Source organism: Dipodomys spectabilis, unplaced genomic scaffold (genome assembly GCF_019054845.1).
Source record: "Dipodomys spectabilis isolate Male_0828 unplaced genomic scaffold, ASM1905484v1 ptg000009l, whole genome shotgun sequence".
Taxonomy (NCBI): domain Eukaryota; kingdom Metazoa; phylum Chordata; class Mammalia; order Rodentia; family Heteromyidae; genus Dipodomys; species Dipodomys spectabilis.
The window spans coordinates 28,109,356-28,122,799 of record NW_024870686.1 but is presented as its reverse complement, the minus strand read 5'-3'; the positions used below and the strand labels follow the sequence as shown (position 1 = coordinate 28,122,799).

At 32.7% G+C, this 13,444-nt stretch overlaps 1 protein-coding gene across 3 annotated transcripts in view; it reads right to left on the bottom strand.

Annotated features, from left to right (window-relative positions):
- Positions 1 to 13,444, bottom strand: part of Spock3 (SPARC (osteonectin), cwcv and kazal like domains proteoglycan 3) — a 245,539-nt gene that overhangs the window by 49,801 nt on the left and 182,294 nt on the right. For all 3 annotated transcript variants that reach the window (XM_042700884.1, XM_042700876.1, XM_042700892.1), the window contains one exon: positions 6,912 to 7,026. In XM_042700884.1, coding sequence (XP_042556818.1) covers positions 6,912 to 7,026 — 115 coding nt within the window. The remainder of the gene's footprint in view (positions 1 to 6,911; positions 7,027 to 13,444) is intronic.

The following is a 13,444-nucleotide window of genomic DNA, read 5'->3' as shown; positions in this document are numbered from 1 at the left end:
ATAGCTTACAATTCTACTTCAAATTACCTTCTCTTCTGACTTTCTACATGAAAGCCTTGTTAAAACGAATGACAACAATTTCTTAGATAAGTTGCTGAAAAGGTCTTTCTTGTCTTTAATTCCCAAAGGGAAATGTGCAAAAAAAAAGAGACAGAGGTGAGAATTTGATACAGGTGAAGAAAAGAATGTAATGTTTTTAACCAATAGAATATAAAGGAATACTCTTCCAAAATTGCAAAGGAAGTCTGAATGATATTATATACCTACTATAATTATTATAGGGGAATCATGTTTGTTATTTAATAACTAGGCGCATTGTGTGATGAATGGGCTATCAGTACAGTGCATTGCAAAGCACAGGTCATAAGTATGGAAAAGCCATTTAGCTAACAGTTAAGTGATTATTGATTAATGAACTACACAAAATAAGCTTAAGACACTAATTAAAGGTAAATGCTTAATGATTTTTAAGATTAGGCAAATGATTACTATATGTTAATACAAAGGCAAGTAAAAGTAAAATAATTATATTTTGGATAACTTATTAATAATGGGCATGTAAGTTGTCATAAAACTACTGTAATGTTTTAAATGGTCCTATGAACAAACCTAAGAACTATACATGTTATCAATAAAAGGTCAAACTGAAATTGAAAAAGACTATAGACTGAATCAAAAATATTCTTTTACAGCCAAAATATCTACCAATATTTCAGGAAACCTTATTTTTAAATTTTATAATAATCTATGTTGCATTTATATGGAAAAGTTAATTAGTCATATAAAGAAATAAGTGATATTATTCAAACACCATTGTTGAAGAAATAAAATATTTGCTTTTTAATTAAAGTTTTAAGAAATTAATATCAGCTAACTGAAAATTCATGTAACTCTTGGTTTTCATTTTTGTTGCTATTGTTTCTTGTTTCTGAATAGGCAGCTGAATTAAATCTTTTACTAAAATATCATCCAATATAACCTGGGTTTATACAGTTGTTTTCTGAAAACTTACATTCAGATACACTCAGGGATATTTCTTATAATATTCAGCTATAAATCACAAAATGAATCTCAGAAAACTTGAGCTCCTCTGGGAAACAGTACTCTAGCTTATAAAACTATTCATCCTTTCATCTCCTTATAAATCAGAAAATCAGACAACGTTGCTGAAAGGGTCAAACTATATCAATAGAGTTTTATGACTTTAATCACACAAAATTAAAGCAAAACAAAAACTGTATCCTAAGTATAATTTCCCATACCTATTGAATATACACAAAATATCTCTTGTATCATCCTTACTATGTGTGAAGTCCTGGCAAGATGAGTGTATCCATTAATAGCTTGAAAGAAATGTATAGTTTGGATGATTGAGCTCATCTTTTTAAATAAAAGTTTTAGAATTATAAGCTGAGGAAATCAAGTGATAATTTTAGTGAGAGGACAAAATTGTGAGTTGGTTCTTTTCATTAGTTATTCAGAAAATCACAACACTGCTCCTCCACCAATGGGTCGAGTTCTTGATTTGGCTCAACTGAGGAAACACTGACAAACGCCTGGGATCTTACAAGGTCAGCGGGAACAGTTAAATGGACACTGTTGTTGAGTTTATGGAAGGTAAATTGCTGACATAGTTTGCTGGTTGAATTAAACCCATCAAAGTTAAACATGTCTCAAATTATAGAGCTATGAGTCTTAAAGTGAAAAGTATAAAATCATCTAAATAAACCTCTAATATTCACATAATTGAATCTCTGTTCTTGCTATCAGAACTAATATACTGACATATTTATCTTTCTTTTTTTTTTTTTTAACTATTGAACCAGACAGGCACCTTCTTATTCAAGAGAAAAGTGTTCAGCGTTGTTATATTCTTATAAGTCCAACAGTAGTAACTACTGATACACTTAGAATTTATGGATAATATGTAGTTTAAAAGTGTTTATTGGGGCTTCTGGTTTCAGTTCCAAGATGTAAAGAAATTAAGTCGAGCAGGTCCTTATACAAAATAAAATAATAACGAATCTGAAGAAAGTGAAAAACCAGTGCAAAACCTGACCACCTATCACCAACAAATAAATACAAGTTATAATTGGCATAAAATCTCACTTAGAGAACAAAGTAAGAAAATTTTAAGAAAGTAAATTTTAAAGATCACTCTCTCTGGAGAAAAAAAAAAGATTCTTGGAAAGACACTCTTCTGTGATGTCCATTGAAAGATCAAGATAGAATTTGGAAACTAGAAAAATGTCCCATTTCCACATATCCCTGCCTGCATCCTGTCATGACTCTAGATAAAAATAGAAAAAAGAGGCAAGATAAACTCTCCCAGTTAAATAGCACAAAGAGAAACCTCAAAAGCAGGGGAGGATGAAGTTGATACAATAGTAGGAATATGAAGCCCCTGATGGATATATTTACGGTAGATAGAGGACCTAATCCAGTCTTAGTTGGAATAGCAAATATCCTGTAAATTACACCAGAGGCTTATTTATAATATATTTGTACTAACTGTCCTGTACAACCTTCTTATCTCCTAACAAAAAGATATAGCCATGTGACCATAGCTCAGGTCACCATTAGAAACATTTGTACATATGTCAAGCATGCTGAAAATTATAGACTTTAACATAACTTTGATTAACATGTCAAAGGATTTCACACAAAAGAGAAAACACAATATCAGTAGAAATATAAAGGATAAAACAAAGAAAAGCAATAGAAATTCATATGCTAGTTGAAAGAAAGAAAGGCTTTAATAATGCCATTAGTGTAAAAAATTTAGAGCATTTTAAAACAGGTCCACAGAAGCATCTCAAATTAAAATGCACAGAAAAAAAAGAAAAACAAAGCAATAAATAGAGAACAAAAATATTTGAGGAAATAATGGTCAAGGACTTTACAAAACTAATGACAGACTCATTATCATAAATTTAAGATACCCAGAGAATAAAATCACAAAATAAAACAAAACAAAAATCTATACAAATACTTTGTCAAATTCTAGAAAATCAAAAAATTTAAAGAAAGCTGGGTGGGAGGTCCTGCCTATAAGAAAAAGGACTAACAGTAACAGCAGACTTCTTATCACAAACAATGCCAGCAAAGAGAGACTGGAGAAGACTATTTAAAAATGGTTTTTTTTCTGAAAATGTATTGTTCAAATTTGAATTATGTATTTTTTGAAGTTAGCTTTGACTTACTCTACTTTCTTCTTTTGAGTGTTTCCAGTTTGGAAAATACCATCACAACTAAAGGCTTTATAAAACTATGTTTCTGGCTCCTCATTTATCTGGAAGCATTTCAATTTATCTTGATTGGGTAGTTCTATCAGTGAACAATGATGTCAATTAACATAATCTCCTAAACTGAACCTGACATCAAATAAATTACCAATGTTTGATATGCATAGGTAACAGAATTACTTTGCTAATGACTCATTGCTGTTGATTTCTTGAAATGTAAATTGCCAACATGGTTCTTGTTTGAATTTAACAATCCGAATTATGTACATCCCAAATTATATAGCTGTAATATAACTTAATTTAAGTCTAGGGCAGTACTTTTGGATTTTAACTTATCAACTACAAAAAGTACTTCCTAAAGTTTTACGTAAGTCCCTTCTAAGATATCGTGTTGCATTTTGTATGTTTGTGTAAAAATCACTGGAAAATGACCTATTTACGGTCCATGTTTAACACAACAATTTTTATATTTTTTTCCCATATAAAAATATGAGGAATTTTAAAAAACAAATGAGATGTTAAAATTATTTGACTAAAGTAAATTTAGCTTCCAAGGATGTATTCAAATGATTCATATTTCCCTTTGATTGAATGATACTATTTGGAGGTGGCATTGGTGATCATAAACACTTGGATAAATGAAAGGAAGGCTGAAAGAAAGAGTATACAAATTAAAAGTTACTCACTGAAGAAGAGTATGTCTACCTATTTGAGTCTAAAGTCAGAATCTAGGGTTCTAAAATAGTAAATTTTCTTTTTATTTAAACCTAAGATACCCAATTGCATTAATTTACCCAATTATAAAATGCATTAAAATCATCAAAAAGAACTTTACTTTCTCCTATTCTATAAGGAAAACATTTTCACTCATTTTAATGTAGTTCAAGCAGACTGAAAAGATTCATTAATAAAATGAAAACATAAAATAGTATCAATTTGCCTTCAAGAGGAGGAAGCCTGAAGTATTTAAGAACTATTTCAGTGACAGTCATTCTACTATGTGCCTTCTATAACAGAGATGATATGAAATATAATTCCCCAGACTGCATTGTCTACCTAAGACATGCTTCCACTGTAAATGCCAGTTAAAAGATTAAAAATGGTATTGAATTCACTTTTACATTTCCCATGTCTCTCGGCCTTTGGCACTGTGCAGAAATGACATTCAATATTTTTCTGTACAGCTTTTCCAGAGAAGCTAACAAAATCCTGTACTTACTTTGCTCTGACAATCTGTTAGAATAAGATTAGTTAAAATTCCTGCTTCTCTTTGTATGCACAATTGGACATAACAGATCTTTATCCCCTGGTGATCGAACTTTAAGTTGCCTTCTTGGCATATTAATATAAACACTCTATAGAAAACATAAGCAATGTAAAACATAATTATTGTTTATTCACAAGGGGTGCTTTTCTCAGTTGTGTTATCTTCCATATTTAATGAGGATTGAATTCCTTTCACAGTCTGTTCGAGATTAAGATGAATTCACACATCGAACCTATCTCTTCATTCAAAAGTAAGTCTAAAAGCAGGAAATACTTATTGAAGACAAATCTTGTTGAAGGGCTATGATGTATTAGATTTATACACTTATGCCTACTTCTCAAATGTCCTTAAGAGCCTCCAGAGAAAAGAATGAGACATAGATATTGAATTCAGAAGGATTTATATTATGCCTGAAGTGCCTTTCACAGTTAAATGTATTGAATTGTATCTCCAATTCAGTTGAGAAAATGTATTCATTTGGGAGTGGGTTTCAGGTAAGCACGACTATCAAGAATGCCAGCTGATATGAAGCTGCAGTTCTTATTTGAGGAAGGATGGACATAGTTAAGGTGGTGTTGAATGTTCTTATTTTGACTAAATTGGAGAAAGTGGATTGGGAGAGAGCAGAGGGGTCTATGGAATTAACTGATCACTGAAGCTGATTCTAAGCCAATATGAGGCTGCAGAGTTGAAGCTTAAAGAATCAGGCTACCTACTGGTCAACAAATCAGCACTTTTCCACCTTCGGTATCATTCTGCACACACCCTAATGTCATACACATATTGACCATGCATTTTCCAATCAATTAATTTACATTTGAACAACAAAACTGGCTACCTGCTTTATCATAGACAATCTATAGCACTACTTTATCTTGACATTTACACTAAGTATGACCTAACTGAGTAAAATCAAACATAAGGGACACAATGTTTGGAAATTATGTTTGTAAGAACACATTCATTAGAGCGCAGACCAGCAACAAAATCCTTTGCTTGGATCTTGAATATTCCCCTCATAGTTAGAAGGACTGGTCTCTATTTTCTGGCATGTTAGGGAGGTGATAGAAGCTTTAGAAAGTGTAATCTAGAGGAAGAAAGTTTGATCTCTGGAATCATACCCTCAAAGAAAATATTGGGGTCCTGTCGCTTCCTGTGTTTTCTTCCTGGTCTCTGTGAGTCCAGCAGTTTCCATCACGTGCCATCAACAGGCCCCAAACAGTAAGTTGACACGAACAATGGGTGATATCTTAAGCTATGAGCCATTAAAAACTCTTCCTCTGTACGAATACATTATCACCTATACATGGTCACAACTGCAAAAAGCTATATAGCACAGCATGTTCAAAATGTTTAGTTTATATTAAGTAATTTTCATAGAAACTACATAATTTGTATCCATTAGTCACATTTTTCGGGGGAAAAAGGCAAAAATCGATTCTCTACCTTTAATTAAGGGGTCAGATAATTATAAAGTATATGACAAATGTTAGTGAAAGTGTTATGTAAAATAACTTTTAGCTAAAAGTAGCATACATTCCCTAGAAGTTTGTAGGATGAGCAACCAGAAAATTAGCAACTACGAGAATTTCAAATCTTATAAACAAAATATATATAAAATATGAAAATAATATCATGTAGATAGACTACAGTAAGTAATCTAAAAAAAGGTAATAATATGCCCTGTAACACATAGCATGTTATACTTACTCTACTATCAAATAAAATTGTGTGGACTTTAAAAAATTATCCCAAATAATTTTACACACATACTTTACATGATATATTTTCATTTAAAACAGTAACAGCTGGGTGCAGGTTGCTCCTATCTGTAATCCTAGCTACTCAGGAAGCTGGATCTGAGGACTGAGGTTAGAAGCCAGCCTGGACAGCAAACTCTGTGAGACTCTAATTTCCATAGCGACCAAAAAGCCAGCCTCAACTGGTAGACAGCTAGCTTTGAGCCCAAAGCTCAGGGATAGAATCAGCCCCTAAATCAAGCTCCAGGACCAGCCCAAAACACAACAGCAACAACAGAAACCTCAACAAAAACACCTCATACCAAAAACCAGTAATAATATCAGATCTGATCAATGTATTCTTTGACTAGCTATTTCCTTGATCAAATGAAACAAGAGATCAAAAGCATACATAAGACACAATGATCATTGATGTACTGCATAAGTTAAGTAAACAGTAAAGAATGGTTTCCTGTAGGCTTCCATTTTGTTTGGGAATTTCCTAAGATGGCAAAAAAAATATTTGCTATAGTAACTAAAGTTAAAAGAAGAGTTCTCACAATATCATTACTTCAGTATATGTATAAGAACACATTTTGTTGCAAAACAATTTAGGAGTCTGGAGAAGTAGACAAGTATGAATGAGTTTCCACTACTTACCTCTCTTAACATTTCTGCTTGAACTGGTGGACTTATCTGAGGGACATGGGCACCGTCCTTCACATTTCACAGAAATCTGTTTTCCTAAGACACATGCCTGGTACTCTAGTTTGCACTGTATAAAAAGGGAAAATATATTAATTCAAGTACATTGAGTTATATCAGTAGAAAGTCAAGGAATATAGACAAATAAAAATAAGCTGCCATGCATGGAACTTGGAATTCTAGCAGAAAGTGTATCTCCAATGTTAAGGTTAAAAATTTGTACACTAATGTATTATTGATTGTTCCCTGGTTAGAACAGGAAGGTGGTAACTTTGGGTGCAATTTTGGTGAGGTATCACTGAGGAATCCAGTAGTCTCAAAAGTGGTCCCTGCTTTTTGTCAGCTCAGCTGTGTGAACCATATGCTAGTATGAAATCGAAAAAGAGTTATCAGAGTTTGGTGGTAGACCTCTTGAGCTCCATTTAAAACATTGCTTACTAGTTAGTTGAGTATATCTTATCTCTCTTACTGAAATCTAAGTTTTGGTCCCAGAGAATTTGTCCTTGAGTGTTTAGCTAGGGACATTAGTGTTTAGCTAGGAACTTAAACATCACTCAATGATCTATCACACATTAGGCTAATGATTGCCAAATACATATGTAGGAATTGACATCTTTATGAAATGTTTCCACCTTTACTTGTAAATCCTGTAAATACACCAAAATATACCCAAAGCCAAAATATGCTGAAAGAGTAAATTTAGGTACTTATATAAAATATATAACCCTTACCTGACTTCATACTTATGATACACTAAACATACATAATTTCCTTTTACACATACATACAGAAAGAACATACATTGTGTTTTCTTCTTCATGTGCAAATGTTTTTGAACTTACTTCTTTCTAGGCCTCACGTTGGAACAGCTGTGCAGGCATGATATGATATTGTATCACAAAACTGTTTCCACAAACCTAAAGATTATTTTACTTATTTTAAGAAAAAAATCATGATTCACTTCAGTGCTTAAAAGTAGCCAAGATAGCAATGATGGAGGGAGTGACAATATGACCTTTATGACTATATTGCATGTGCTATGGAAAAGAGAAAGGAATGGTAGAGAACAAAAAGATTGATTCCTTAATTCAGATCTTGTGCTATTTTCTAAATGTGGCATTTTTGGGATAGCTTCTCAATGTTTGCATCTCATATTTCCTGCACAAAAATTGGACTAAAAGTAACTCATTTCCAGAAAAGTCTAAGAGTCAACCAGGTAATTTTTCTCAGCATACTAGTTACCATGAACAAAATAATAAATATTCATAAAAATGAGATGAAATTAAAACTATCAATGGTATTATGAAATATGAATTATTATTTAGTTTAGTTTTACTTGACTGATTTTCCTTGCAAATATTTTTCTTTGCAAAAACCTGAGTGTTTTTATTTCTTACTTAAGATGATCTTGTACAACTGTAGTTTTGACATGATTTTAAAAATGTTCATCCTATACTATATTTTAATCAGCAGTGATTATCTTCCTACTCTAAAAGAAATAGATCTTGCTAATTCTGAAGTAATATGATTTCTTTAGTGGCTACTGTCATAATTTAGTCAGGATAAATCATTTAAAAACTAAATAGGGTAGACTTTCTGGCTCCAACTGATGAATGCACCAGTGACTAATTTAATTTCACTTCAACTGATATCAAGAAACACTGAATACACCCAATGGCTAATCAGATTATTCACATCTCTACAGCATTTTCATTTGCCTTGTCAAATAACTTTTTAATGGAGGAGGAAGATGCTTAAATTGTCCTTCAATAAATGATTAAAATTACTATGTACTTTGAATGTGCATTCGGTATTATATTGGCACTTTTAGACATTCATTTCAAAGGTAATTCCACGTTTTGATAACCAAAACTGATTTTTGTCTCGTAAACCATAATAAACATTAAATGCAATTAAAAATTACCAATATCAAATCAAAAAGTGAAACCAAAAGTTAAGCATATGAGTGTTTATTGAAAGCCAGAGGAATTATATAAAACGTTGCAACTTTTAATATTTTTATTGTAATGTCCCTTAAGTTGATTTCCCTACCTTGAAACTGGTCATATCTAGGCACTCTAAAACAGTAAGACCAAAGGAGAATATCCTTAGGAGAGGAACACAAAGGCACAATATCTACATGCATCTGATCATATAAAATAATATTCATTGGGGCTGGGAAGGTGGCTCAGTGGTAGAGCGCTTGCCTTGCATGCCTGAGGCCCTGGGTTCGATTCCTCAGCACCACATAAGCAAAAAAGAAAAAAGCCAGAAGTGGTACTGTGGCTCAAGTGGTAGAATGCTAGCCTTGAGCTGAAGAGCTGAGGGACAGCGCCCAGGCCCAGAGTTCAGGCCCCACAACCGGACCCCCAAAAAAAATATTCATTGAAATGAACTTCAGGAAACGGAAACAAGAGGTATTTACTTTGTTGGAAAAAATCTGGTCTGCCTGTCACTTATCAAGAGCAATTTTAACCCATAAGTCAATATTAACTATAGCTAACAATTGATTTTACATTTGAAATTACTGTTGCTCTCTTCAAAGATGTTCTCTGTCATACCTATTTGTATTTCAGCATTGCATTTTTTCACATAATAAATGAATGGACTAATAAATGAACTAACAAAAATACAAAATAATTATTTCCTATTATAAACATGTATTTTCTGGATAAAAGCTGATGACTTTTTTATTGTTAGATACTAGGAAAATAATAAGGATGCATTATATATATAATATATATATGAAATTTTAGGTCTTTTCATAATATTTCACTTCTTAGCAATATTTCTGCAGCATATTTACCACTCAAATTTGATGCTATCTTCAAGATTTTTTATAACTATAGTTTTGCAATGAGATACATTATATATGATTCTATCAGATGCTTTTTTCTCTCTGCTTTTCTGTAAAGACAAACAAAATCAAAGTCTAGCAAACATACACTATGTATAAAATCATATGAATTTAGACCTCTGCAATCAAAATATTCCACTTAGTTTTATTTAGATATGGATTGCTTTGGAGAAAAGAAATCTTTATGAAGAATTCTACTTAAATTATATAAATTATATTTTTTTAAAAAACATGAAAATGTCTGGAAATTTTTTAGCTATATCATCTGATTGCATTTCTAATTAATACTGTTCAGTTTACTTAATTATCACAAAGCTGAAATATTTATCAAGGTGTAAGGGAATTAAAATATCACATAAAGGGCATGCTCATTAGTCGATAATTGCCAAAAATGCAAATGATGTACAGAAAGACATGATTAATGCATTTCTGATTAAGATGCTTAAGTTATGATTTACTGTGAAAAGCAAGGCTGAAGAAGATTTTTAACACGTCACAGACATATATTTTATGATCACTTGTTCAACAACAGGATCAAAGAGAAGAAAATAGGGTCTTATTTTCTGAGAAATCTGCAATGTACAGAGACCTTAACTGTAAGAATGAGTAAACACGGGGGAAAGCTATTCACATCTTTTCTCAAGTTGATGTCATCAGCATACCCATGGAGGAAGGTTCAGGCCAGCAGACCTCAGCTGGGAATGATCTATCTCCTGCCCTCTAGTACATCTGGAGATATTCTTGTTACTGCTAGGGACAGTGGTGGAGGGATTGCTGCTGGTATCTACTAAGTATATGCCTGAAAAGCAGAAGACAGCAACACCCCAACACACACACACACACACACACACACACACACACACACACACACAGAGCAAAAAACAAAACAACTATTTGGACACAAAGGTCAATAGTGCCAATTTATAAAATTTGTGTTCTTTTCATTTAAAATGGAAAGATTATATTATCTGAGAAATAAGTGTTAATGTGAATATCTGAGTGAATGATACACATTCTGCTATTTTTTAATACACAGCAACAAGAGAGATAGGCACAGATGTGGCCCTCTCCTACATTGTCCTCCAAAAAATGGATTATGCTTACATTCTGTGAAATGACTGATTTTTTTTCAGATACAAATATCTATAGGTAACTTTGTACTTAATGGTAAAAATTCTAAAGGGTTTCCTTCTAAATTGAGACTAAAGGCAAAAAGCTACATTACACACTGGAAGCCCTAACAAGGAAAATAAGTAAAAGCATAAAAATATTCCAAAAGGATGAAATTAGATAAGTCTGTCCACATTCAGAGAGGATGACTCTGTACACAGGCAATTCTGAGAGAGCTATAAAATGCTACTAGAAATAATGAAGGAATTTAGCAAAGTGGTGGTATATAAAGTGGATGTAGGAATGTAACCCCACACCATAATAGCAATAAATCATTAAAAATAAAATTAAACTTAAAATAACACTATAACATTTTCTCAACAATACATTTAATAATAGGGATTTCTAAATAACATTTTTAAATAAAATCAACTAACGAATAGACATATAATGTATGTGCATTTGAAAATTCTGTTACTAACAAAAAAAAAAATTCTGTTACTCAAATCGTTTAAATAGGGATACAGGTGGACCATTGCAACAATGAGATGTACACGTCGTTATGTCAAAAATGAACTTTACAACTTTGGTGGAGGGGGAAGGGGGAGCGGGGAGGATTGGGTTGGGGGGCGGGGGGAGGATGGGAAGGGATGGGAAGGGGAAACAAAGGAGGAAGCTACAATGCTTGATAAGAAATATACTCATTATCTTGCCCATGTAATTGTAACCCCTCTGTACAGTATTTTCACAATAAAAAAAAAGAAAAAAAAGAAAAGAAAATTCTGTGTTGCTAAGATATCTGAATTCTTCCATCTCACCTATAAATTCAACAAAATCTAAGTCATAATACTAGCAGTGGGTGAGGGCGTTTTTGTTTTTTGGTGGAAATGGTAAACTGATTATAAATTCATAGTTAATTGCAAACAGTAACACCTAAAATAATATTAAAAAGGCAAGAGCCACTAAAATTGAATGTTAATGTAAACATATAACAAATTAGGTGGAAGTACAAGTGCAAGGAAAGACAAATAGTTCCTTGGAATATAAATAAAGAGAAAAAATCAGCATTTTTAAGGCACTTCATTTTTAACAAAAGTACCAAACCTACCGAATAGGTGCCACAAGTAAAGCTACAACTGTCAAGCTATTACATATTTCAACCAAATTTCACCTACTACCTTTAAGATACTCAGAAACCACATACGACAGGCCTTGAGCTGGGAATGTGGCTTGGTGGTAGAATGGCTAGCATGTATGTGGGTTTGATTCATAAGAACCATATAAACAAAATAAATAAATACAATTAATTAAAAATGCTTTAAAAAGAAAAGAATTCACATATAACAGGACTTAAGTTAAAATATTAAAACTTCTAGGAGAAAGCAGAAAAGTCTTTTTATGCAGGAAGCAATATAATCATAGAGAACTGATGAATGGAACTTCGTTACCACGCCAAAAAAAATCTAAAAGCATAATTTTGAAAATTGTTCTAACATCACAGGCTTTAAGCTAGAAAAAAACAACACTATTTGATTAAAGGGAGATATATTGCAATCATCCGCAGCAATTCAAATAAATGTGCTTGCCTTGATAATTGTGTATATCTGCTTCAAATTCACATTAAAAAATGGAAAAGCAATTTAGAACATGAACTTTGGAATTAGCTGAGTGACTATGGCAAACTTTCTTTACTTTTTTGTGCGTTGAGGTTCTCAAGCCTAAAAATAAAGCAAATTTATCTATCTACATGAGTTAGAGTATCTGTCAGACAAATAAGCTATAGATGTATAGAATAAATGTATACTATATATAATCTGTGAATGTTAATGCAGTAAAAAAATTCATGAATTATCATTATCTGATCAAAAGAGAAGTAATTATAAATAGTAGATAGAAATAATATGCACCTGTGACTTTGCTCCATTATGATATTACTTCAGCAATTTCTGGAGTTAACCACTAGTACCAAGCTTAAAGAAGTATATATTGGATATTAGGAAAAACCTTTAGAAATTAGTGGCTGAACAGTGCTGGTCAAAGTAGAGTGACTGAGTTCAAAGTATTCTGGAGTAACACAGCTATGATTATCACCGGGAAAGTCACTACTCAAAGTTACCATGGTCATTGCTTTAGGCTAAAGCCAGTCACGGTTTTTTACATAAATTCAGAAAACATTAAAGAATTTGTAACACTGTTGAATGGTTCATATCTATCTAAGGGAAAGATTTAGAATAGTCTCTGTGTTGGATATATTTTACATTGATGGTAAATGCTATAAATCTGGTTTGAGGGAAAGATGGGAGCAGAGCCCTGGGTTTTTGTTGTTGTTGGTGGTGGTGGTGGTGGTGGTGGTGATGGTCATGGGGCCTGAACTCTGGGCCTGGGTACTGTCCCTAAGCTCTTCAGCTCAAGGCTAGCGCACTACCACTTCAGGCACAGTGCCACTTCTGGCTTTTTCTGATTATGTGGTGCTGAAGAATCAAACCCAAGGCCTCATGAATGCGAGGCAAGCACTCTACCA